At 43.5% G+C, this 25,193-nt stretch overlaps 1 protein-coding gene across 4 annotated transcripts in view; it reads left to right on the top strand.

Annotated features, from left to right (window-relative positions):
• ARMC9 (armadillo repeat containing 9) overlaps positions 1–25,193 on the top strand; it is a 139,566-nt gene that overhangs the window by 70,036 nt on the left and 44,337 nt on the right. For all 4 annotated transcript variants that reach the window (XR_012920637.1, XM_076006033.1, XM_076006035.1 and 1 more), the window contains exons 18-19: positions 2,647–2,737; positions 7,030–7,085. Coding sequence is in view for 3 of the 4 variants with exons in the window: in XM_076006033.1 (XP_075862148.1) it covers positions 2,647–2,737; positions 7,030–7,085 (147 nt within the window). In the remaining variant the exon portion in view is untranslated. The remainder of the gene's footprint in view (positions 1–2,646; positions 2,738–7,029; positions 7,086–25,193) is intronic.

A 25,193-nucleotide genomic window follows, 5' to 3' on the forward strand; every position in this document is an offset into this window, starting at 1 on the left:
CACTGGAGAATTGTCTATTAAGAAAGCTTTCTCAAATAACCCTCCTCATTACAGAGAAGAAGGAATTTATGATTTTTTTCCCCAAGTAATAACTGAGCTAGAGGCTGGGCACAGTGGCTCACGTCTATAGTCCTAGCACTCTGAGAGGCCCAGGTCGGGAGGATTGCGTGAGCTCAGGAGTTCTAGAAAAACCTGAGCAAAACCAAGACCCCCATCTCTACTAAAAATAAAAAAAAATTAGCCGGGTGCTATAGTTCCAGCTTCTGGGGAGGCTGAGGCGGGAGGATTATTTGAGCCCAGGAGTTGGAGGTTGCAGTGAGCTATAATGATGCCACTGCACTCTCAAAAAAAAAAAAAAAAAAAAAAAAAAAAGACCATCAAACTAGAGATATATGAAAGAGAGCAAATGAGAATAAGAAGATCTTTAAATATGTGAGCAAATAATCACTTGCAAAAGTAACATCTGGGAAGAAAAGGTAGAAGAGAACCTGAGTGAATGATTGGTCTCATTCCACTTGTGAAAATGTTCATGACACTGATATTCCTCAGCTGGTCAGTGGTGACTGCGATCTTTGGCACTTGGGGCTTTCCCACACTGCTCCGCTCGGTAATGTTCCCCTTCCCCTGGCCCTTACCTCAGGGGGGATGAGAACAGGGGAGATCCGTTTATGCGATAGAGACATAAAGTTCAGCTCTCCTGGCAGGGCAGGGCAAGGCAGTCATTGGTGGAGGGCAGTCTCTTTGGTAAGACAAGCTCAGGCCGGTGACTGGTCCCACGCAACGCTGGGCATTGCCAACCATGCACTCTTTGAAAAGTCCTCCCTGGACGCAAGGACACCTTTGCAGAGTTCTTCCTCCCTTCCAGACCTCTCCTCCACTGTCTCCTCTGTGGGCCCATCTGTCTCTGCTGCCCGTTCAGTGTTACTGTTCCCTAAGTTCTGTCCTAATCGTCTGCTCTTCTCACTCTGCTGTTACCCAGAACCTCGTTCCTTCTTCCCTTGGCTTCAACCAACAGGCCTCTATTCTGAGCCCCAGCAGCCACAGCAAGTGCAATCTCGTCCACTTTTTGAGCATCTATATGTGCCAGCTATTGGACTAGATGCTGTTTTTAGGTAGACTTTACAGTGAAATGTACAGGCCTTCCACATACAGTTCGATGCATTTTGACAAATGTATACATCTACATAACCAACACCCAATTATATGTTTTGTCCTTTAAAAATCTCATGTCAACTCAAGTGGTCACCCTCGTTTATAGTTGAGGAAACAGGCTGGAAGAAGTTAAGTAATTTGAGTAAGATCACACATTAAATTCATGGGGGAGCTAGGATTATAATCCCAGTTACAGTCTTGATTTAACCTTTCTAGAAGGTCACGCTCTGCTTTGGATGATGAGAGCTCAACATGTTCAGAGCTGTATTTGGCGCTTATTTGATTCAGTTAGAGCTATTGATTCCAAACTGGCCTACATAAAAAGGGAACTTGCTAGGTCATGTACCTAAAAGTCCAGGATAAGCTTCAGGCACAGTTTGTTCAGGGGTCACATGTTGCTGGATCCATTTCTCTGCCAGCACCTCTGGACTCTGCTTCCTCTATTTTGAGTTCATTATTAGATACATTTTCCCTTCATGGTGGCAAGAAGGCCTCATTAGCTCCAGCTGTACATACTCATTCAAATCCTACAGGGAAAAAGGAAGGAGAGGAATTAGATACTGCTTAAGTCAGTATTTTTTTACCTCTGCACTTCCCTGGAATTCTATTAGCCAGTGTTGAAAATTCTGGTGTCAGTGTATTATAATAAGGAAAGTAATGCATAGTATAGTGACTTTATAATTTTTTTTATAGAAAAAGAATGATATCTGTTTAAAGAGAGATTCTGTTTTTTCATTTACTTCTCTTTAACATACAGTTTCACTTTTCAAAGATATATTTGGCCCTAAAATCCAGAAGGCAGTGTATAAACCTAGGGAAAACACAGGAAAGAAACCAACTCCCAAAACAACATATTGCCAAAACTAAAGGCAATATTATGCAGTAAAATTTTACAATAATTTTTTTGTTAAATGTGTTATAATTAAGTCAGATAGTCAATTAAGAAAATAATTTCACTATGAATTATAAAAAGAACAAAAAGAATGTTTAGTGCTAAGCAGAGGATTTTTATTATACATATACTCTACCTCCCCCCAAAAGTTATTATTTTTTTTTTTTATTTTTTTTTTTTGAGACAGAGTCTCGCTTTGTTGCCCAGGCTAGAGTGAGTGCCATGGCGTCAGCCTAGCTCACAGCAACCTCAAACTCCTGGGCTCGAGCGATCCTTCTGTCTCAGCCTCCTGAGTAGCTTGGACTACAGGCATGCGCCACTATGCCCGGCTAATTTTTTTATATATATATATATATATTAGTTGGCCAATTAATTTCTTTCTATTTATAGTAGAGACGGGGTCTTGCTCTTGCTCAGGCTGGTTTTGAACTCCTGACCTTGAGCAATCCGCCCGCCTCGGCCTCCCAGAGAGCTAGGATTACAGGCGTGAGCCACCGCGCCCGGCCAAAAGTTATTTTTTGATTAGATGAAACTACCTTATTGAAAAGTAGTTTCCCCAGAAGCACTGAAGTGTTAACCATTACTCTCTCCAATCCTTATAGGGAATGGAAGACATCCTACGCTGCTTCATCAAAGAAGGCAATGCCGAAATGATCCGCCAGATAGAATTTATCATCAAGCAGCTGAATTCTGGTGAGTTTAATGCAAGAATCTAGGGTCTCTCTTTTGACTCGTTCACATGTGCCAGAAAGACACATGGACTTCCTTGCAGGGGCTTGTCATACTTCAGCTTTCTTTCAAGAAGCCTTTAGGGAGCTGAAGAGACCCAAGTGAACCCACACACAAAAGTTCCAGGTAGTCAAGGCCAGATTGTCCAAAGATTAACAGTATCTTATCACACTTTAGGGATATAGTCAACAAAAAGAATTTAAAAGCAATTACAGAAACCCTTCCCTAACCTTGTAAGTTCTCTTTACACAGCCTCTCCCTTTCCCTCCTAAATCCTGCCCCACTGTTAGGGTGGCTTTCCCAGGCTCCTGGAGTCAGGTAATGAAAATGGGTGCCAGTCTTTCCAACACCACCGTGAAAAAGGTCGTCATCCTCCACATTTATTCATTCACTCCAGAAAAATTTATGTTGCCAGCTGCAGTGTGGAAGGAGGCAATGTGATCCCCTTTCTGTCTAGCCTCCACCATCACCATAACAACCCACATCCCATAATAAGCAGGAGAGGACAGCCAGGGAAGCCTCGGATGGGACAGAGGTGGTCAGGAAGCTCTTGGCTCTTTCTGTGGATCTTGACACCATTCAGACACCAGAGGCACCTGGCACTGCCAACGTTGGGGCCAGGTTTGTCACTTGGGCCTGTCTATATGCTCTTCCCTGATACCCAGCAGTCCACATCACTGCAAGTCCAAATGCACACATCCTGTTCGGCTCATGAACAAAAGGTAAAGAATGAGTCTCCTGATCTCTACTCACAAGTCAGCAGCATGACCAAGGCCAAGCAAAAGGGAAGCACCAGAAGCCCCAGGTGACCTTTCCTCCAGCTCATGTCTCACAGCCTGTCTGCACAGGACAGTCACCAGGGAGATCTGAAATCTTCATGCAGTGCCCCACACCAATTAAATCAGAATCTCTGGGGGAGCTTTTAAAGCTCCCACGTGATTCCAATGTGTAGCATTGCTGCCGGGCACAGAAACAGGGGTACCCGAGGGGCCCCGGTTAGCAGGCTGGGGAGAGCCGCCAGGCAGCCTTGGAATCCTTGCTCCCTTTGAGGCTGTCTGCCTGTTTCTATCTGAACATCGTGCTCGCTGGATTTTACGGGTCAGGTGCAATTCATCCCAAATTCAGGTGGGCAAAGATATAACTTTATTTCCCACAATAACTTCATTTTGACACTGAGCCCCTATTCTGGCATATTAAAAAAAATGAAATAAAACCTGAACCTCAGTCCTGGCTGAGGTTGTCCCTTGCCTTCTCCAGGTGGGCCGCAGTTTGGCGGGAAGTTGCTGCCTGTCTGCTCCATCATCCTTAGCTACACAGAACCTGCCTCCCAGGCCAGGGGGCTCTGCAGCCTCAGGGTCACGTTCAGGCTAGGAATCTTCTTCCAGGCTGCCCGTGTGCTTCAGTCCGTTGAGACACATCCACAAGCATTTCCTTGCCAGTCTTCCCTTCTCCCTGGCAGCCCAGAAGCAGGATGCAGGTCCCTCCGGCCCAAGAAACATCTCTTTCTCTTACATAACCTTGGCCCTTGGACCAGCTTGCTGGAGTGTGCTGAGGAAGGAGACAGTTTACACTTTTGTCAGAGATGTGCTTTGGCAGAAGTTATAATGGCAGAGCTAAGGCTTTATAACCTTGAGTATTTTGGAAAACTGGGGAAATGCCTACTCTGCTCATTGAGTTCCTGTTTAAATGAAGAAGGCCTAAAGTAGTTCTTTTTCCATCTAAGTACCTAAGTTATTCTTTATCCAGTGGCAGCCGCCCCAGAGGTGATTACCCAGGAGTCTGCTACTTTGAAACAAAATTCAAAAGTCATTGAACATCAGATGGAGAGTCAGACAGACACACAAACACACACACATTAGGACATGTGTCACCAGCATCAAATCAAAATGAAACCTGGGAGAGGGAGCACCTGGAGAGCTTCCGTCCCGTCTTCATCCTCAAGTGGAAATTAATATCAGAGTGTGAATTGTTGCAGTTTACCATTCTTAAGACATGTGAAATGGCATTGCCACCATCTTTATTTAGAGTACTGATTTCCTTGTTTTATTTTGGTAAATGTAAAAACATCTCTGTGGGTTTTCACACATTCAAGCCCAATCGTGCACTATTTTTCCCATAACGTTTTACAGTCTTCAGGTATAAAAATTCAAATATATTTTAGGAACGTAATCCACAGGCAGGGAAAGACTACTCTGGTGAAGCCTAAAGGAAAATTCCAGATGGTGACATTGACAATGCAGAGTGAGCTGCCGACAGCACCTCTGCTGTGGAGTGGAAGGTTTGTCCCCTAGCCCAGGCATGGGCCACAGCTCCGGCCCTCAGTGAAGGGAACCAACAGACACTGGCTGGTCACTGATGAGAGGACAGAGGCACAGCTAGGTCACTGGGCAGGAGCAAGGCAGAGCGATGCCCCAGCAGGCCCTCAGGAAGGAGCTAGAGCCACTCCAGCACCATGTCCTATTAGCTGTTGGAGCGAGGGCAGCTCATGGGGTGTGCACCAACTCAGGGAACACATGGGAGACAGTCGTGCCTGAGAGGAGGAGCTGAGGTCTATAAGGTCCTGCACTGGACTGAATTATTCTGGGTTGTGGGGTGAATCTGAGCCAATAGGCAAACAGATTATGGGGTTGGGGAATGGGAGCTGGGCAGGAGAGGCAGAGAAAAAGGAGTATGCCTGGGCTGTCCGTGGCCTTACAAAATGGCCAAGAGTCTAAAAAAGGGATTTCCATATTCTAAAATGAGAGGTTTGTGATTAGTGAATATAGCAGTACCACCATTTTGAAAGGCACTTCCTGAAGGTAGAAAGGAGTATGCTGTTCATGGGTAGGGAAGGGAAGTTAGGTAATTAAACTTCAGCCAGAATGCAGAATGGCATACTATCCTCATGTCTGCAGGAGGGCATTCCGTGACAGTGGGCAGCCAGTGATGGAGTCATGCAAGCCCTGGCCAGGCAGGGGCACTTAAATATCCCACAGGCCTTGGTCCAGTGACGTCAGTGCAGTCCTTCCCTTTAGCATGAGGGCTGTGTCAAGGACGTGGCGTGTCCTGGGGTTTCTACATATTCCCTCCGAAGAAACGGTTGGGTGTTCGAGTGGATTTAGGTGCATCTGCCGGCCGCCTCTGTAAGTGTGCTGGCAAATCTCTTCAAGAATGGCCTTTGGTTCTTTCTTTTCTCCAACTTTCTGCTTGACCTCCTTTCTTCTTCTTTCAGGCTTTCTTTCCCTTCATGTCATTTGTTCAAGAAACAAGTGGTAAGGAAAATGTAATAGGGATATAGGGATGGATAAGCAAGCCTGACGCCCCGTCCCCAGAGACTTGCAGTCCAGTGAGTGGGCAAGATAGACACCCAGCTTCCCAGTGGCCATGCATTCACCAGTGAGCAGTGACCACCCCAAAGTGGTGTGCGCTATCAGGAGTCCTAGATAAAATGCTGCGTGTCCAGGGGAGGGGCAGATGACTGCTCCGCGCAGGCATCAGGGAAGGCTCCATGGCGGAGGAAGTAACTGACGTCTCTGTGCTGCCTGCCTTCCCCGGCCTGGCCGGCTGCTTTAGTTCTGGTGTATTGTCACGTCCTCCCAGCCACGCTGAGAAGTAGGTGGCGTGATCCCCATCTGACAGATGAGGAAGCAGGCTACTCTTTCTCTGACTCCATTGTGTCTCTGACTTGCTCTCCTTCAGAAACTCTTGACAGACGAGCAGTGAACCCCAGCCTCGGGACCCTCCCTGCCGTGACCACCAGCCCTGCCCCTGAGGAAATAATCTTCCAGTTCAGAGATAGACTCGACTTGAATCTCAGCTCTCTGCCACTCTCTGGGAGTGTGACCATGAACAGGTCCCTTATCCTCACTGTGCCTCCGTGTTTTATCTGTAAAATGGGGGACAACAGTCAACAAAATCTCTGTAAGGATTAGGTGACATGACACGTGTGGCAGCATCTAGCATGATGCCTAGAAATAAATATTCATTTACTTTCCTGCCCCAAAATTCACCTTGAATCATGTTGGCTTTTGGTTTTTCCCATGCCACTGTAAATGTGATATGATAAAAATGGAGAGATGTACTATTTAAAATCACTTAGGATGACACCAAACTAAAGCTGGATGGTCCTGACCAGGAACGGTGAGGAGTGAGGTCATTTTGCTGTAACCTCACTGTCACGATGGTGTTTTCCTGTCTCTGCGGTGGCCACGGGATTGCCTTGACCAGAGCTCCCTCCATGTTTCTTGGTTATTCATTGATTTTTTTTTTTGTTATAGAAGAGCTACCAGATGGTGTTCTTGAATCTGATGATGATGAAGATGAAGACGATGAAGTAAGTTGGACACTTTTCACACCACATAGAAAAAACTCATACCAAACTATTCTAAGTCTCTTCCTTGCCTTGACAAGTTAGTTCAGAGTGGAGATTTTTTTTTTTTTTTTTTTTTTTTTTTTTGAGACAGAGTCTCACTTGTTGCCTAGGCTAGAGTGAGTGCCGTGGCGTCAGCCTAGCTCACAGCAACCTCAAACTCCCTGGGCTCAAGCGATCCTCCTGCCTCAGCCTCCCGAGTAGCTGGGACTACAGGCATGCGCCACCATGCCCGGCTAATTTTTTTTTTCTATATATATTAGTTGGCCAATTAATTTCTTTCTATTTATAGTAGAGACGAGGTCTCGCTCTTGCTCAGGCTGGTTTCGAACTCCTGACCTTGAACAATCCGCCCGTCTCAGCCTCCCAGAGAGCTAGGATTACAGGCGTGAGCCACCGCGCCCGGCCCAGAGTGGAGATTTTTAATTCCTGCCATAGTTCTGTGGGTTGCCTAAAGCTCCGCTGGGTAGTGCAGCATCAGGGTCCAGGCTGGCTGTCACCCCCAGAGCCCTCTCCCTCCGTAGGCTGGCCTGGGCCGCCTCGTAGGCCGGTAGCTGGGCTCCAAGAGGGAAGAAGTGAAAGCCTCTAATCCTCTCTGGGCCCAGAAGTCGCAGAACACCACTTCCGCCACATTCGCCTCATAAGGCCAGTCTGGACTGGGGGATGGAGACAGACTCTGCAGAGGGACTAATAGGAACTACAGAAGGGCAGAGGGGTGGGACGAGTTAGTGGCCATGTTTGAAGATTGCACACTTCAGTGGGTTCACTGCAGAAAGCAGAGCTGCAGCACTGCATATCATTTGGGTTCTATAGGGAGTTGAAAGATAGCAGTTCTTCAGCTGTGAGCTTTTTGCTTTGAAAGACCAGAGCCTCTCCCTGTCTTGGGCACAGAGGCTCATGGTGAGAATCTCTGGGGTGAGGGGTCCTGGTTTTGGTTATCACTTTACTCTGTTATTTGCATCCTTTTGATATGGGTTTCCTCAGATATGAAAAACCTGCTTGCCTGGTGTTTTAGAGTGTTAAGGTTCAAAAGTTAAACACTTTGAACCAAATGAATTTTCCACAGAGACTCAGTAATGAAATGATGTAAAGAGTGGTGGCTTGGGACTGTAGATAAGTTTTCAGATGACAAGCTTTTGTGTTGCTTTTCCTTCGGAGACCCAGAAAGAACAGAACAGAACAGAACAGAACAGACGTGTTGTCTGGTAATATATGATTTGCCTGCCTTCGATTCTGGGGCAGCAGTGGCTCCGGCCGTGGGTGCTGCAGGGTAGATTCTCCTGACGTGGGGGGTGGGGGGAGGGACATTCACTCCGAAAGTGGATGCTGGAAGATGTAGTTTTATTTGGAGTCTTAGTATGTCGATTTAAAAAATGTGTAAAAGCCAGGTTTTTGATCATTGATCGCACCAGTTGGGAGAGATAGTTACTTAACAGCCCCTACCAAAGAGGACATGCTGAGATCTGTGACATGATTGTTCCTCAGTCAGCCACCGTTTGCCTGCCTGCCTGCCTGCCTGCCTGCCGTTTCCGTCCTGGGCTGCAGGTGGCAACAGTGGGCGCTCCTGCCGGCTCCTCCTGCCAAGTACAGAGAGAGACCCTGGCCGTCATCTTCTCCAGGCCCCTTTGTTTACAAAGGTGGATCCAGAGGGGAAAAACACCAGCCTGAGTTACACAGGGCTCATGGGGGCAAAATCTGGTTAAGAGCAGAGGTAGGCAGATTTTCTGTAAAGGGGAAGACATTGAATATTTTAGGCCTCGCAGGCCACTCCATCTCTGTTTCAACCACTCACTTCTGCCGTTATAACACAAGTAGTTATCCACAGTACATAAATGGATGAACAGGCTATGTTCCCAGAAAACTATGGAAAACTATTGTTCTTAGCTCGCAGGCCTTACAAAAACAGGCATCTTGACCCATGGGCCATGGTTTGCCAACCCCTGGGATGGAAGCCAGCTCAGTGACTCAGGCAGTCTTACCTTGACTATCATAAGTCACCACATGTGTGTGCGGCTCTTCAATACTGCTCTAAGTTATAGTTTGAGTTAATGTTTTAATTATTTGGTTTCAGTAACTTTTTGTCATTGTGTCCAAAAGTTCCTCTCAAATTCTATCTTTCCCTCTTCCTATGTCATCCTTGTGGGTTTTTCAGTTTCTTTGGTTTCTGTTTTGTTTTGACTTGTTTTTGCTGTTAATTGTTTTGGTTTTGTCTTACAAGGGAAAATTCATTTGGTTCAACTATTCTGGCTAATGATGGGAATTCAACTTTTGGAAATTTCCATTTGGAAGCAATCGTAGTCTACCATAAATGAAAGAATATAGAGGTCTTCTTTTAACTTTCTGGACTTTTTGCTACTCTGTACAGATTTTTCTTTTAAGAGGTTGATGTTTGAAAATATTTGTTGTGATAACTAGAATTTTTCAGAAGATTCTATCAACCCAAATAAATGACTGAGGCAAAAATCTCAATCGGTAAAGGGCTATTAAGTCAAGACTTTGAGGATGCACCTGGGAAAAACAGGAACAGGAGATAACCTGAGGCTGTTTTTCAAAGGGGAGGTTGGAACCATAAGCATTTTAAGAAATCATCTCATTTAAGGGAAGGAGAAAGGCAGGGAGGTAGAAAGAGGGCTGATGAGGTAGTGGTTACATTCTTATGAGACCCAAGAAATCTATAATACATTTCACATAAAACAAGAGAGTGAAGAAAACATCAAGTATGTGGATGTCCCGGGTAGGTGAAAGAATGTCTGATTCTGTCTTGTCTCCAGTTCCCTTACCTGTAAGATAAACTTGTAATTCATTATAGGTGTGGAATCAAACAGGCTTTGTTTTCAGTGCTAGACATGGGTATGAAGTGCATGTCCTTGCTTATGGGAGGTTAGCAAGAAATTTCCTAAATGAATTATCTGTGGGGCCTGCTCTTCACACGTGCCTGAGGCTTTTATCTTCTCTTTTGCATAAGGAGTTGAGGGGGTGGCCCTGAGACTTTGATTTTCTTTTTACAATTCCTAGAAGAAGTTTAGTTGGGAAGCTTTAAGGAAAGGATCTGTCATTTCGAGGCAAAACTCTTCCTGGTGAACCCAGGTCAGATCACAGGCTGTGCCTCCCTGAATCCTCACAGCTGGTGGCAGGTGTTACCCAGGGCTGTCCTGGCAACATGGAGCTGGGCTAGACTTTACTCAGCTTTTACCAAGGGAAGGCATTATTTTTATAACTGTCTTTTAAAATTGAAGGAAAGAGAGAAAGTAAATTTCTAAGAATCCTTTGAGTAGTAGCATTGTTATTGAAATGTGGTTATCACTCCCCAAGGTGATAGCTCTGAAGGAGACTGCGTGGTTATTTTCAAGGTGTTAGGGTTATACCTTATTTTGCTTAGCAGTGTGAGATATTTATAAAGTTCTTATTTATTTATTTATTTATTGAGACAGAGTCTCACTCTGTTGCCCAGGCTAGAGTGCCATGGCATCAGCCTAGCTCACAGCAACCTCAAACTCCTGGGCTCAAGCAATCCTCCTGCCTCAGCCTACCGAGTAGATGGGACTGCAGGCATGTGCCCCCATGCCCGGCTAATTTTTTCTATATATTTTTAGTTGGCCAATTAATTTCTTTCTATTTTTAGTAGAGACGGGGTCTCGCTTTTGCTCAGGCTGGTCTTGAACTCCCAACCTTGAGTGATCCACCTGCCTCAGCCTCCCAGAGTGCTAGGATTATAGGCATGAGCCACCAGCTGGCCTGAAGTTCATATTTAGACCCAAAACACAGATAATGTAACAACTACTTTCAGGTAGCTGTTTAGTGACTCCAAAGGTAAAATGGCTCCATTGGAGTGGGGCCCTAGGCCAGGGTAAATTGTACTTGCCTTGCCTTGATTTAGCTGAAGTCTATGCACTTGAAACTTCTACCACTACTGGTCCTGCTCCACTGGAAACTCTCAAGAGGACCCCCCCTCCAGTGCAAAATCTAGTTTTTCTCTCTAATTTCTAAAAATATAATGACTTGCTCTAATGTGTTAAAACTCAGTTATGTCTGAATATACATTTATATACTAAAATTTTAAAATTTTAAAGGTAGAGCTAGAAATGTATCTTCTGATTTATAGACTACCTAGGATATAATGTCAAATGAAATAAGAAATCATAAAGTAATGTGAACGGTATTTCAGAAAAAGCAAACATATAAACACACATGCCTATGAATTATATATATGGGTATGTATCAGAAAGGTGTGGAAAGTTACTCCCTCTTTGTTGACATTAGCAACTGCAAGGGGGGGGCTAGGAATGAGGAAATGTGGGTAAGAAGTTGAGAGAGGTCTTGGACATGAGAACAGGACATTGAGTGGCAGGGAAGTCACTGGCTGCACATTTTTGTGGACTGAGAGAGCAATAGCCAAAGTGGAGTGGCTTGAGAAAATGGGGGAAGTGAGGAAATGGCACTAGTAAGTGCACCGCTCCTCCCACAATTTAGCTATGCGTAGGAGAAGAGTAATTGAGGCTGAAGGGGGCAGTTTTGTTTTGTTTTGTTTTAAGATGGAAGAAACCTATAAGCATTTTAAAATGCTGATGGGAAGGCTCCTGTTGAAGGGGATAGGTTGAACATTCAAGGCAGGAGAGAGGATGGCATTGGGAGGACAAGTGTTTTCATTATTTGCTAAATTGCTTCTTATACTCTCAGTCCCACAAGACCCCAGACCCATGTAAATCTCCAGAGAAATAAAAGCCTCATTCGATACACCCAAGAGAATGGACAAGGACAACTGCTATTTAAGGGTTCAAACACATCTCCTTTAGCACTTTGAAGAAATGTGTTACCTAATGCAGTTTATTTTTATATTACGCACACGTAGTATGTTACAAAAGGGCTGATGGTAAGTCGCAAGGCTCAGTAGCCTAGTTCCGATGTTCTTACCCAGTCGGCTCAGGTTTCCTTATTATATATCAAGGTGAGTTTCTTTTTGTCTAACTGACAAGTCGCTTTGTTAAGTGGAGGTGAAAGGCCTTCCTGTGCTATTCTAGAAGACTAATTTTAAGACAAATATTCTCCCCTCTTAACAAAACAGGATTAAGTGCTAGGTACAGTGAGCCATGGACATTTATGTGCTGGTTGCCATATAAGTGACAATCACATGCTCAGCAATTTCCTTCTGTACAAGCTTCTCAAATAAGAGTCATTCATTTATTTAGTCAATGAATATTTGAGGGCCTTGAAATAACACTATTCCAGGAAATAATGGGGAAAGGATGCAAAAAAATTGAAAAGAGTGTCTATGTTTAAAAGATCTCCGAGTTTCCAGTCCAGCTAGGTGAGATCACAGTTATCCGAACAGCGGCGGCTCCCACCCGCGTGGCATCGCCGTGTGCCAGGCACTGTTCTAGATGCCTTGCGTGTGTTCACTCGTCTGTCCCTCATGACAGCCCTGTAATAGGTGCTACTATGATTCACGTTTCACAGATGAGAAGATGGAGAGAAAATAGATCCTTTGCCAAGTTCACACAGTTAATAAGTGAGTGATGGAGCTGAGATTCAAACCCAGGTGGTCTGACTCACCAGTCCATGCTACCGACCTCTATCTACCCTGCGTTGTTTCTTGCCAGACATACAGAAATAATAGAAAACAAATATGTAATTACAGTTCATAAAGGCGATAGATACAAGAAGTGCTACAAAAATTCCAAGTGCTCTGGGAATACCGGGAGGTGGCTGTCCTGAGCAAGACTGTGCCCAGCTTAGGGTGAGCGGGAGTGGGCCAGGCTGAGGAAGGGAAGCAGGGGAGGCCTCTTCCAGGGGAGGTGGCAGAGCATGAACTTTATCCTTTGCTCCTCCCCTGCCACTACTCAGTATCCCCGCCCCCAGGAAACCCACGTGAACAACCTAGTATGTGCTTGTGCTTTCATACTTAGACGATTTACACGTAGAGTACACATCTATGTACTGCACACATATCCATATATGCTTTTGGCAGTATTTGCTTTACAAAATGAGATACCATATAGATAGAGGTAGATACACACACACACTTATACACAGTGTTACCTTTTTCTCTTGTTAATATTTTTTGGAAATCCTTCTGAGTTGGCCAGGATAGCAAAGTGATGCTTTTTAATGCCATGGATATACAATTTTGCAGATTTTTGCTACTCTAATGCTGTAGTGAACATCTTTGTAAAAATAGCCTTATTTACCAAAGCTTTTATTTACATGGGCTTTGCCTGGTGAGTTGAAGTGTATGTATGTTTTTAATTGTAATAGATTTTTCCAGACTACTTTTTTTAAGAGCTAATTAATTCAGATTCCACTTGCAAAGCATGAAGGAGACTCTCCCTCCCATCTCCACCAGCAATAGGTTATATTACTCTTTTTTTTTTTTTTTTTTGAGACAGAGTCTCGCTTTCTTGCCTAGGCTAGAGTGAGTGCCGTGGCGTCAGCCTAGCTCACAGCAACCTCAAACTCCTGGGCTCAAGCAATCCTCCTGCCTCAGCCTCCCGAGTAGCTGGGACTACAGGCACGAGCCACCATGCCCGGCTGATTTTTATGTTATATATATTAGTTGGCCAATTAATTTCTTTCTATTTTTATGGTAGAGACGGGGTCTCGCTCAGGCTGGTTTTGAACTCCTGACCTTGAGCAATCCGCCCGCCTCGGCCTCCCAGAGTGCTAGGATTACAGGCGTGAGCCACCGCGCCCGGCCTTATATTACTCTTTCTTAAAAACTTTTTTGCCAATCTAATAGTGGTAAAGTGCTATCTCATTGTTATTCTAATCTTTCATTTTCCTGACAAGTTGTGAGTATGAGCATCTTTGTGTTTATTTTATTGACTATTTGGATTTGCTGTGCTGCAAATTTCCCATTTACATCCTTTCTTCATTTTTTTCAATTGTGTTTATTTCCGTGTCAGTTTGTACTAGAATTCTCTCCACATGACAGATATTGACCCTTGTCATTCTCATTACAAGTGTTTTAAAGATATCTTTTATTGTTGATTTATTTTTATAATCTCTTTGCTAAAAATCTTTTTAAAAATGTTAAAAGCATAAATATATTGGCTTTTCTTTTACAGTTCCTAGCTTGTCTGTGCTGATTAAGGTTTTCCCAGCCAGGCACTGTGGCTCGTGACTGTGGTCCCCCAGCTACTCAGGAGGCTGAGGTGGGAGGATCACTTGTGGCCAGGAGTCCTGCCTGGGCAATATATAGTAAGACCCCATCTCTCAAAAAAAAAAAAGTTTCCCTAAATTTTACCTGTAGTCTCCTAGATTTTCTTCTAAGATTTTTTTCATATAAGTTTTAATTATTAAATATTTTATATGTAGGAAAGAAAAAATAGATGTTTATGTAAGGTTTGAAATGACTATTCTCAAATTTTTGGTTTCAGGACCCTTTTACATTCTTAAAAAGTGTTAAAGATTCCAAAGAAATGTATTTTGTTTATCAAAGTTTGCCAAATGGGAACTTAAAACTGATAAAATATTAAAATAAATATTAAAATATTTAATTTTAAAATGACCATAAATCTATGTTAATATAAATGTTTTTATGAAAAAGAATTATTTTTCAAAACCAAAAAATTATTAAGAAGAATAGCATTGTGTTTTATGAGATTTTACAAATCTCTTTAATGTCTCGATTTTAAAAAGACAGTTGGATTCTCAAATCTGCCTCTGGGTTCTATCTGTTGTAATATGGTGTATTAATTGGCAGATATAAAGAAAATCCAGCCTCACACATTTATGTAGTTGGGAAGAGGTGAAATATTTTCATAGACTTTGCAGATAAATATTTTTCTTTGATACTCCTTCAAAACTGGACAAGTAACAATTTATTAAAAGTTAATAAAAAAGTTAATAAACTTTTAATAAATGAAAACGCATCCTACCAAATACGTTTGGAGTTTGGATACAATGGCTCAGACCTGTAATCCCAGCACTTTGGGAGGCCAAGGTGGGAAAAATCACTTGAGATCAGGAGTTTAAGACCAGCCTGGGCAACATAGGGAGACCTCATTGTTACAAAAATATTTAAAATTAGCTGGGTGTGGTAGCATGTACCTGTAGTCCCAGGTACTTAGGAGGATGAGGCAGGAGGATCACTTGAGCCCAGGAGTTTGAAGTCACAGTGAGCTATGATGACACCATTTTACTCTAGCCTGGGCAACAGGGCAAGATCCTATCTCAAAAGAAGAAAAATAAACAAGCAAGTTGCAATGTGAAATTAAAAACCATATCATGCTAGGTGTGGTAACTCATGCCTATGCCTATAATCCCAGCAGTTTGGGAGGCTGAGGTAGGAGAATTGCTTGAGGCCAGGAGTTTAAGACCAGCCTGGGCAATAGAACAAGACTCCATCTCTACAAAAAAAAATTTTAAAAATTAAAAAAATAAAAATCATATCAAAAAATTTTTATTCTGTTAATTAAAATCTGTTTGTCCATTTTGCATTTTGTTCATTTGGTTTTCTGATTGTTGCTAGTATATATAAATAAAATTGATTTTAGCATGTTGATCTACTAATATCCTATAACCTTACTGAACTTATTAGGTCTAAGAGTTTTTTGTTTGGTTTTTGTGGGTTTGAGTTTTGGGTTTTTTTTTTTTTTTTTATGTGGATTCCTTAGGATTTTCTGTATACACAGGACCATGTCATCTGTGAATAGAGAGATTTTACTTCATTTTCAGTCTAGTTGTCTTTTATTTCCTTTCCTTGTCTAATTGCCCTGGCTAGAGCTTCTAGCATAATGTTGAATAGAAGTGATGATAATGGGCCTCTTTTATCTTGTTCCTGATCTTACAGGGAATTTTCAGCCTTTCCCTATCCAGTATGGTGTTAGCTGTGACTTTTTCATAGATGTTCATTGTCTCATTGAGAAAGTTCTCTTCTGTTCCTAGTTTGCTGAGTATTGGATTTTGTCAAATACTTTTTCTGCATCAATTGAGATGATCATTTGTTTGGGTTTTTTTCTTTCATACCATTAATATGGTGTATTACATTGATTGATTTTTGTATTTTGAACCACACTTGCATTTTTGGGGTAAATCTCTCTTCATCATGATTTATGATCCTTTTTATATCTTGCTGGATTTGGTTCGCTAGTATTTTGTTGAGGATTTTTGTGTCTATATTCTAAAGGGATATCAGTCCATAGTTTGATTTCTCTTGTGATATCTTTGTCTGGTTTTGGTATCAGGGTAATACTAGCCACATAATGTGAGTTAGGAAGTATTCCCTCCTCTTCTGTTTTTTGGTAGATTTTGTGAAGGCTTGGTATTAATTCTTCTTTAAACATTTGGTTGAATTTACCAGTGAAGGCATCTGGACCTGGACTTTGCTTTGTGGGATGTTTTTAATTACTAATTTGATGCTTTTACTTGTTATAAGTCTATGTATTCAGATTTTTTATTTCCTGTTGAGGTAGTTTCTGTAATTTGTATCTTTCTAGGAATTTTCCTATTTAATCTAAATTACCTAATTTGTCGCTTCATAGTATTCTCTTAGGATCCTTTACATTTCTGTAAGGTCAGCAGTGATGTCCTGTCTTTCATCCAAGGTTTTAGTAATTTAAGTCCTCTCTTGGTTAGTCTAGCTAAAGGTTTGCCAATTTTGTGGTTCTTTTCAGATAATCAATTTTTGGTTTTATTGATGCTCTCTATTGCTTTTCTAGTCTCTGTTTCATGTATTTCTGTTCCAATATTTATTATTTCCTTCCTTCTGCTAGCTTTAGATTTAGTATGCTTTTCTTTTTCTGGTTCCTTGAGGTTTAAAGTTAGATTATTGATTTGAGATCTTTCTTCTCTTTTAATGTAGGCATTAGTGGTTATGAATTTTCCTCTGAGCACTGCTTTTGTAGCATCCCATTAAGTTTTGGCAGGATGCGTTTTCATCTCAAAGTATTTGCTAATTTTCTTTGTCATTTCTTCTTTGAGCCATTGATTATTTAGGAATGTGTTTTTGACAAAGCTCCTGGGGAGAAGTCTGCTGACACCAAGCAAGCTCTGGGGTCACATGAGGGCAAGCCCTGTGAAAGGGGTTTCCAGGTAATTATCAGACAGGTAAAATAATGACAGTTATCTAAGAATGGTGCTTTGGGGAAGCTCAAAACCTGTCCTGCCACCTGCATTGAGTGCTAGGCTGCTTGTTTTTACCTTGATTACCAGGCTGTTTGGTTTTCATGGCAATGTGGAGCTAGAGAGCAGGGATGGGAAAAGGGCAAATTTAAATGCCATAATATTCACCATTCTTACTGGGAGCTAACTGTTTTTCTTGAATAAACACTCCTCAGATTGATGCAAGCCTTAGTTTATTTCCAGAGAAAATTGAAACTGAAATTTCAAAATCAATTGAAAAAGCTGATTTTGAAAATTTTTGCTACTGTTCTCATTGTTTTTGTGGAGGAGTGGATTTTCGGAATTTCTTACTTCACAATTCCTGCTGGCATTCTGCCTACTTTGCACTTCCAATAGCTCTTTTACCCATGCAGGATTGATTAGTTACTGTCGATACTGGATAAATACAAGCAAAATAGCAAGTCCAGGCATAGTTTTGCCCATGAGATATTAACTCAGCATTCATGTTTGCAGCTTAATCTTTAATTCAACAGGCTATTGTTTCATTGGAAAGTGGCACAACTGTGATTTCTTTTGCTAACTTTCTATCCAGCAGGCATTCAGCAATGTCAGCTATACAAGGCTATTGTGTATGTTTCTCTAGCCAAGGCAATACGATAACTCGCCCTGCAGTGTTCTTCAGTGGCTGTGTTTTAAAAAATTCTGTGGTGCAGGGAGAGGATAATTTTAGATTTACAGAAAAAATAGTGCAGAGAATTCCCAGATACCCATCACGTAGCTTCAGTGCCTTGTTAATTTCTAGCTTGAAAAGTTATAATAAACAAATTTTTAATTTTTCACATTTAAAGAACTCAAGACATCTTGTTTAAATACTCAGATCCTTTTTCATTAAACTCTGATTGAGTGGTCTCAAAATTGTACTTCAACTTAGTTGACATTTGTACTCCAACTTAACTGGCATAATATTCAAAATGTTCTGTTACCTAAGTTACAATAATGTAAATTACTGACGTCTATAAAACTTGAGGTAAAGAGAGCTTTCATCATATTTATTTTTTATTTGAAGTTTTATTTGAAATACCTTCCTCCCTTCTATGAGTCAGAGAACTTTCCCTCCTTCCCTATATTCCTCCCCACCACAGTTAGCATTTTAATGGGGATTGCATTAAATCTATAGGTCAATCTGAGGAGAATTGATATCTGTACAATTTGAGTGCTTCATTCTGTGAGCATAGCATGTCTCCATTGTTTTAAGGCCTTCTTATGCTGTGCTTCAAATCTAGTTTAAATACCCAATATATATGACTTGAGTCACTGTCATTTACCTTTTTCACATCCAAAATCATTTGGAAAATGATTAATTCAAATGTGAATGAATTCAAATGTGAATCATTTGAAGAAACTGATAGAGAGTTGGAACAGAGCAATGGCCAAATTAATACTTTGTTTTAGAATTCAAGACAAAAAATAGAAAAGTGTGGCTGTTGATTATATTGGTGTTATAATGGAATTGTAATGACATATTGCATGACAGAGCCAACAAAATGGAATTAGAATTAGCTAGACAGGGACTTGAAATTTTTATAAGTCTTAAAGTCATGAAGTTAAGTCCAAGAAGACATGCTAACCAAGCTAGGAAGGAGCAAGCTACTGTGTTTCCCTGAAAATAAGACAGGGTCTTATATTTATTTTTCCTCAAGAAGACGCCCTTGGGCTTATTTTCAGGGGATGTGTTATTTTCCCCTCAAAGCCTCAGCTTGCAGCATGCACAGGATGGCTGGGACCTGACATGGGGAGCCGACCTTGTTGGTGGGCTATCCGGTCACCTCTGGGATAGTAGCTGTCACGATGGGACAGATGAAAAGGGCTGCTCGTCTTGTTACTGCTCCACGATGAAATGCATGGGTTGTGCAGATATGCTGCATAGCCACGCCCATCACTTGGTCTTATTTTTGGGATAGGGCTTATATTGCGCAAATGCTTAGAAATCCTGCTAGGGCTTATTTTATGGGTGGGTCTTATTTTGGGGGAAACACGGGTATATGAGCAGTCATGATTAAGGAGGCCCTCCAGGTGAGGATTAAGAACCCAGGCAAGGAGACAATAGAAAATGACAGCAACATGGGACAGGTGCCCACACAAAGAATCTGGGCAATGAGTCTTGGACAACAGGAGAGGCAACAGTGAAGCTTAAGACAGAGCAAGAATTTTACAGTCTTCATGTTCTTCCCTCCCTTCTTGACCAGAGCTACAGGTGTCCTAAGCCACAGGTATGGAGCTCTGGGGCACCTGGCCTGAGCAGGGGGTCTGGGGCATGAGGTTCCTCCAGTGGTGCTTCTCCGAAGGACACCATACGGACCACAGGATGCCCTTGGCCTTCCCTCCCTGCCCTGGCGTTCTCCCCACTCCATCCTGGTTTTGCCTGGGAACAGCTCTGTCTGTCTGTCTTGCTTTAAGGGCTTGTTCTTCTAGGCCTGGTGATAAGCCATGTTGTTAAAGTGCCCTTCCTTCCTTTAGGAAGCATTGAACTCTCCATCAGTGTTCAAGATGCTCCTACCTTGGCCTAGCTTGGCAAGAGACTTGGAGGCACTTGGGACAGGCTTGGAATGAAAATTGCATCCTGTTGTCAACTTAACAGTGCTCTGAAAACTGTTTTTAATTACACCACTTACATCTGGTCTCTCTGGGACAGCGAGGCAGCCAACTCTTTCTCCTTAGTCTTATCAGTCCTTCCGCTCCCAGCCATTCCTCCTGGCCACTGGCACACGCACATGTGCTCCTGAGGAAATGAAGCTGGTGGGTCGGGAAGGAGGGCGTGGCTGGCGGGTGGGTCTGCAGTCTGCCGTCTGGGTGCAGCAGTAAGCTCAGAGCCAGTGACCGTCTTGCGTGGTTGACTATGGCACAGGAAGGCCAGACTTTTTTAAAAAACCATATTTCCTAAATCAAGGTAGAAAGCAGAAGACTGCGTGTTTTTCTTTTTTAAAAAAAAATTATATCATTAATTTTCAAGATAGAACTTAATATGATGCTCTCTTTAGATATACTTGGCCGACACATGGCCCCTGGTATAAACATTAGCATCCACACAAAGGCCAGCTGGGGCAGCAGAACTGAATCCAGGACTTTTCTAACATCCCCAGGTGTTCTGGCATCACTGAAGGATAAACATATCAAAGCGTTTGGCACAGTAGGTTCGACATTTTAAAGCATCATAATCATCATCCTCAGGATCACCCCACTTGGCTGTACGGTGGCCACATGATTCACTGCTGCGTCTGCACCAGGCCTGCCCTGGTGTGCTGGCCCTGGTGGACCTGCAGGCACCACAGAGGAGCTGTAGACAAGAATATGGCCTCCCAGGTGTTTACAAATGTAGTGTATTAATAGAAGATTTGAGGTTCAGTAAGACAAACAGGTCAAAGGATGACTGCCATTGAAAAGATAGTGTGTTACCCACAGTGCCAAAGAGGCAGGGCCATGCCACTCCATGGGCCACACAGGGGAGAACTGAGATTGGTCAGGAGGCAGAGGCAGGGGAGGGACACGGGGGCAAGAGCCTTTATTATGATTTCCCCAGGAAAGAAAGGCCAAGGCAGGGTACGCAGGCTTAAGATTGTCTAGTTTGGATAATTTCAGTGGGCTCTGGGCATAGGGACTGTCCCTAGCTGTCTGACACCTGGCCCTGGGGTGATTAGGGCAAGTGGGTAGTGGCCAGGAGTGTGAGAGGTGATTGGGGTATGGGCTCTGGATTGGTTGGTGTATATCTGAAAAGCACACTCAGGGGCACATTGTTCAATATTTCTAGGAATTGGCTGGCCCGGCAGGGGCAGTCCCTGCAAGGTCAGTAGGCCCCAGATATCAAAGCATCAGAATAGAGAAAATAAAACACATAGCTAAAACACATGGCCTCCACAGCCTGGCCTCAGCTTTATTAAAAACTAAGGGAAGAAACTTAGCAAGTAAGAGAGGTGTTAGAGCACAGGGTCCAGATCGGAAGTGCAAAGCAGGTAGGCATCCCAGCTGAGCAATGGCGAGCGCCAAGAGTGCCAACCTGCTGTGACCAAGGGAGCTTCACTTCGGCCACAGCTCAGGGAGCGTGACGGGGAGTGGGGGCCAGAGCTGGGAGGGGAGTTGGAGCCAGATTGCAGAGAACAGAGCCCCACGGGACGTGCGTGAGCCAGGAGAGGTGCGAGCACAGCCGTGCCTTCAGAAGCCTGCTCTGGCATCAGCGTTTAAGTCAACTGGGGGCCCGAGAGCTTAGCATGACGACACAGCCCGTATTTGCTGAGTGCTTCCGTGTGCGGGCACAGGCCAAGAGCTTTCCTGGCGTTCTCTCTCTTACTCTTCACAGCCATCTGCCAAGGAGGTGCTATTATTAACCCCATTTTATGGATGAGAAAACCAAAGTTGAGAGAGGTTCAGAAATTTGTTCCAGGTCCCAGGGCAGTACGTGGTGGGGCTGAGATTTGGCCCCAGGCTGGCGTGAGAGCCCGCAGGCGTGAGTGGCAGTGGTGCTGGGCCCGCAGGAGCGGGAACTCACCGGGCGTGGAGTTAGGAACTGAAGACAGGACCCTAGTAACTGGGAGGATGGTGATGCTGTTAATAAAAATGGGGAGCACAGGCTTGGGGATGGGGGCAGATCGTGTGTATGGAGAAACTGGATTTTATACATGTGAGGAGGCAGGTAGGATGCTGCGGCCAGAACCGAAAACAATGAGGCGTGGAACGAGGCTTCCCCCAAGTGACCTTACGTTCCATAGGCAAAGGCACATTGTTGAGGGTTTGGGCCTCCCACCTCCTCAAGCTGCCTTCGTACATAACCTGTGAGACGGGTGACCCACCCGAAGCTGTTTCAGGGTGTGTGTCCAAAGAGCCAACGGCTAGCTGCCCTCCATGTGTCACCTCTGGTGGGTCACCCCTTGTGGCCAGCTTGCTTGGCATGGGGCAGGCTATGCTTTTAATTCCTTGTTACCTAATTAGCAAAGAAGTGTCTGTCTTATGCCTATACTACTTGCTGGGTCTTTCCACTATTTAACGAAGTCAATAAAGAAACCAGTGTTTCCCAACTAAGCCTTTTGCTTTTTCCTGGTACCTTTTCAGCTTCTCCATTCGTTTATTTCTGTAAGGCGGCCCCTGTGCTCTCAGACCCTGGCTGGGATGAACCACCCAACAGGCTGACTCACAGCTGCTGCCCTCATTTCCACTCTGGTTTCCATGGAACTAGACATTAGCTCAAAACAAGGTGAGGACCTGTAGACACCTCCTGGTTCCTAGGCATTTGCAAACCCTGTTTGTCTGACATCTGTTTCCATGGAAACAGATGCAGAAAAGGTCAACCAGTGCGCTACAGTAAACTTGTCTTCTCTCTTATCTAATTTTTTAAAAATTTTACCAAGTACTGCATGGATTCTCCTGTTATCTCAGATTTTTGGAATAACATAGATGTAGTGAAGCATACTTCTAGTTTTTGAATGTTTGATTAATACTTACACTAAAGTGCATTCTGCCTTATTTCATTTTACAATTTTTGTTTAATAAATAAATGTGTTTCTCTCTATCCAGTCACTGTGACTTTTCATTCAAAGATGAAATGCTTAGTGTCTTGATCTGGGAATATGACTGGAGAAAAATTAGGGTATGGCCTGTGTCCCCTCCACCTTCAGAATTGAAGGTGTCTACGCCCTGGGTAGTAACCGAGGGCCTTGCTTGCATCACTGAGACTTGGTTGTGAGGGCCCAGGGTGTTTTTTATTCATATTGGGTTTTGTGTCTAAATTCTGTGTACCACATATGTTATATAAAATAGTGAGTATATCTGTTATAGAAAACAGAAATAGAGGCAATTTTCTGTCAATAGTGAGCAAACGACCACGCTCAGTTTCTCAGACTGAACAAGACTACAGAACACAGTTAAGCAGTGGTTGGGTGTGGCGTGTTAAAGTGAAGCCATGGTCTGCTGCTAAGCACAGTCAGATCAATGTAAGTTTCGTCATTAAAGGGAAAAGCAGAGTGAGTTCACTTGAAATAGAAAAAGACAGAAGTGAAGTGAAAGCTAATGTGTGGGGAGAGACGCCACAGGGAAATCTCTATGCCGTTCATTTAGCAGCTGGTTTTGTGCTACTTTCTCGTATTTATGTTCATACCATCTTTCACAGTTGATTCCTGTTTTAGCTGCTATTCACGCTGCATCTTATTCTGTATTAGCGAACTGTGAGTGCCACCAAGGCAGGGAAGTATTGCTTTTGTCGTCCACAGGGTCTCCACTGCCTAGCACAGCACTTGTCGCGTACCAGCTGTTGAGCAGATGTTCCCTGACGGAGCACATGCCCAGAGGGAACACCGTGCGGGGGTTCCGATGGTTTCTGTGTGGAGATCCCTCCAGATGAGTGTAACAAGGCAGATTCACTGATCCAAGCCCTGGAGACTTTTTGCAAGATACATACGCCTATGTAACTCAGACGCCCACCCACCCACTCAAGTTCTTGCCCTGTTGCTGAAATTAACATAAATGGAATCTACGGTGTGATACACTCATGTTCTGGCTCATTTGCTCAACGTTATGTTTGTGAGCATGTTGGTTAACCTTTGCTAACCCCAAACTACCCCAAATCTTAGTGGCTTAAAAACAGCAATATTTTCCTCCCAATTCTCTGAGTTGGCTGGGCAGGTCCTCCGCTGGTTTCACCTGGACTCACTCATGTGGCTGCATTTGGCTGGATGTCAGCTGGGCTGGAAGGTCCAAGGTGGCATCACTTAGGGTCTGGCTGGCTGGCTGTCAGAGAGGCGTCTCCATTCTCCTCCACATGGCCTCCCTCCACCAGTGAGTTTGCTGGGCTTCTCCGAGTTCCAAAGGGTGAAGGTGGAAGCTTCTAGGCCTCTTGAGGCTGAGGCTCCAGAATTCTCAGGGCCTCCACTTCTGCTACATCCTACTGGTCAGAGTCACAAGGCCAGTTTAGACTCAAGAGGCTAGAAAAATAGACTTCACCTCCCCTGGGGAGAGTGGCAGAGCCGTGCTGTGGAGGGCGTGCTTGCTGAGACGGAGAAGCTGGTGGCTGCCTACCTTGGGGACACGCACCTCAGAACAGACCAGCATAAGGTAGCTTCTGTGTATAAAACAAAATAGGCTTTTGTAGTTTCACACACAAAAAATTTTTTTGACAAAACACTAAGATGTTCTTTCCAATTGAAATTAGTGTTTTAGCAATCAAAATTGATTGCTAGGTTCAGTGTTTATACTGAACCTTACCAAATGGGAAAAGCCAAGTGGCTTTTCAGTTTGAATCTTACACTAAATCTATCTTAGTTTTACCAGCATCTAGCCATAGGTCTTAATTACAGAAAATGTGTCACTATTTTTCTAACAATCAAACAGTAGTGTGGTAAGGACTAAATGAAGTAATCTGTGCAGCGTCCTGAGCAGAGTGCCTGGTGTGTGGGAACCTTACAAAAACTGACTTGGCTGGAATTCATCTATTTAACAAATATTTATCAAGCACCTATTATTTGGCTGGGACTATACTATATCCTTACTGATTTTCCTGTCTACTCACTCTCCCAATCCCTGAGAAAGGAATATAGAAATCTCTAATTAAACTGTAGATTTGTCTATTTTCCCTTTCAACCTTTTAATTCTGTCAGTTTTTGGGTCATCTATTTTGGATTTTTTTTTTTTCCAGACAGGATTCCACTTTGTTGCCCAGGCTAGAGTGCAATGGCATGGTCATAGCTCACTGCAGCCTCCGACTCCTGGGCTCAAGCCATCCTCATGCCTCAGCCTCCCTAGTAGCTGGGACTACAGTTGCACACCACCATGCCTGGCTAATTTCTTTCATTTTGTAGATGTGAGGTCTTGCTGTGTTGCCCAGGCTGATTTCCAACTTCTGGCCTTGAGTGATCCTCCTGCTTTGGCCTCCCAAAATGCGGAGATTACAGGCATGAGCCCACACGTTTACCATTTCCAGTGCTCTATAATGCAGGTCTCAGCTTTTAAAATCTGGAATTGTTGCCTTCATGT

Source organism: Microcebus murinus, chromosome 8 (assembly GCF_040939455.1).
Source record: "Microcebus murinus isolate Inina chromosome 8, M.murinus_Inina_mat1.0, whole genome shotgun sequence".
Classification (NCBI taxonomy): domain Eukaryota; kingdom Metazoa; phylum Chordata; class Mammalia; order Primates; family Cheirogaleidae; genus Microcebus; species Microcebus murinus.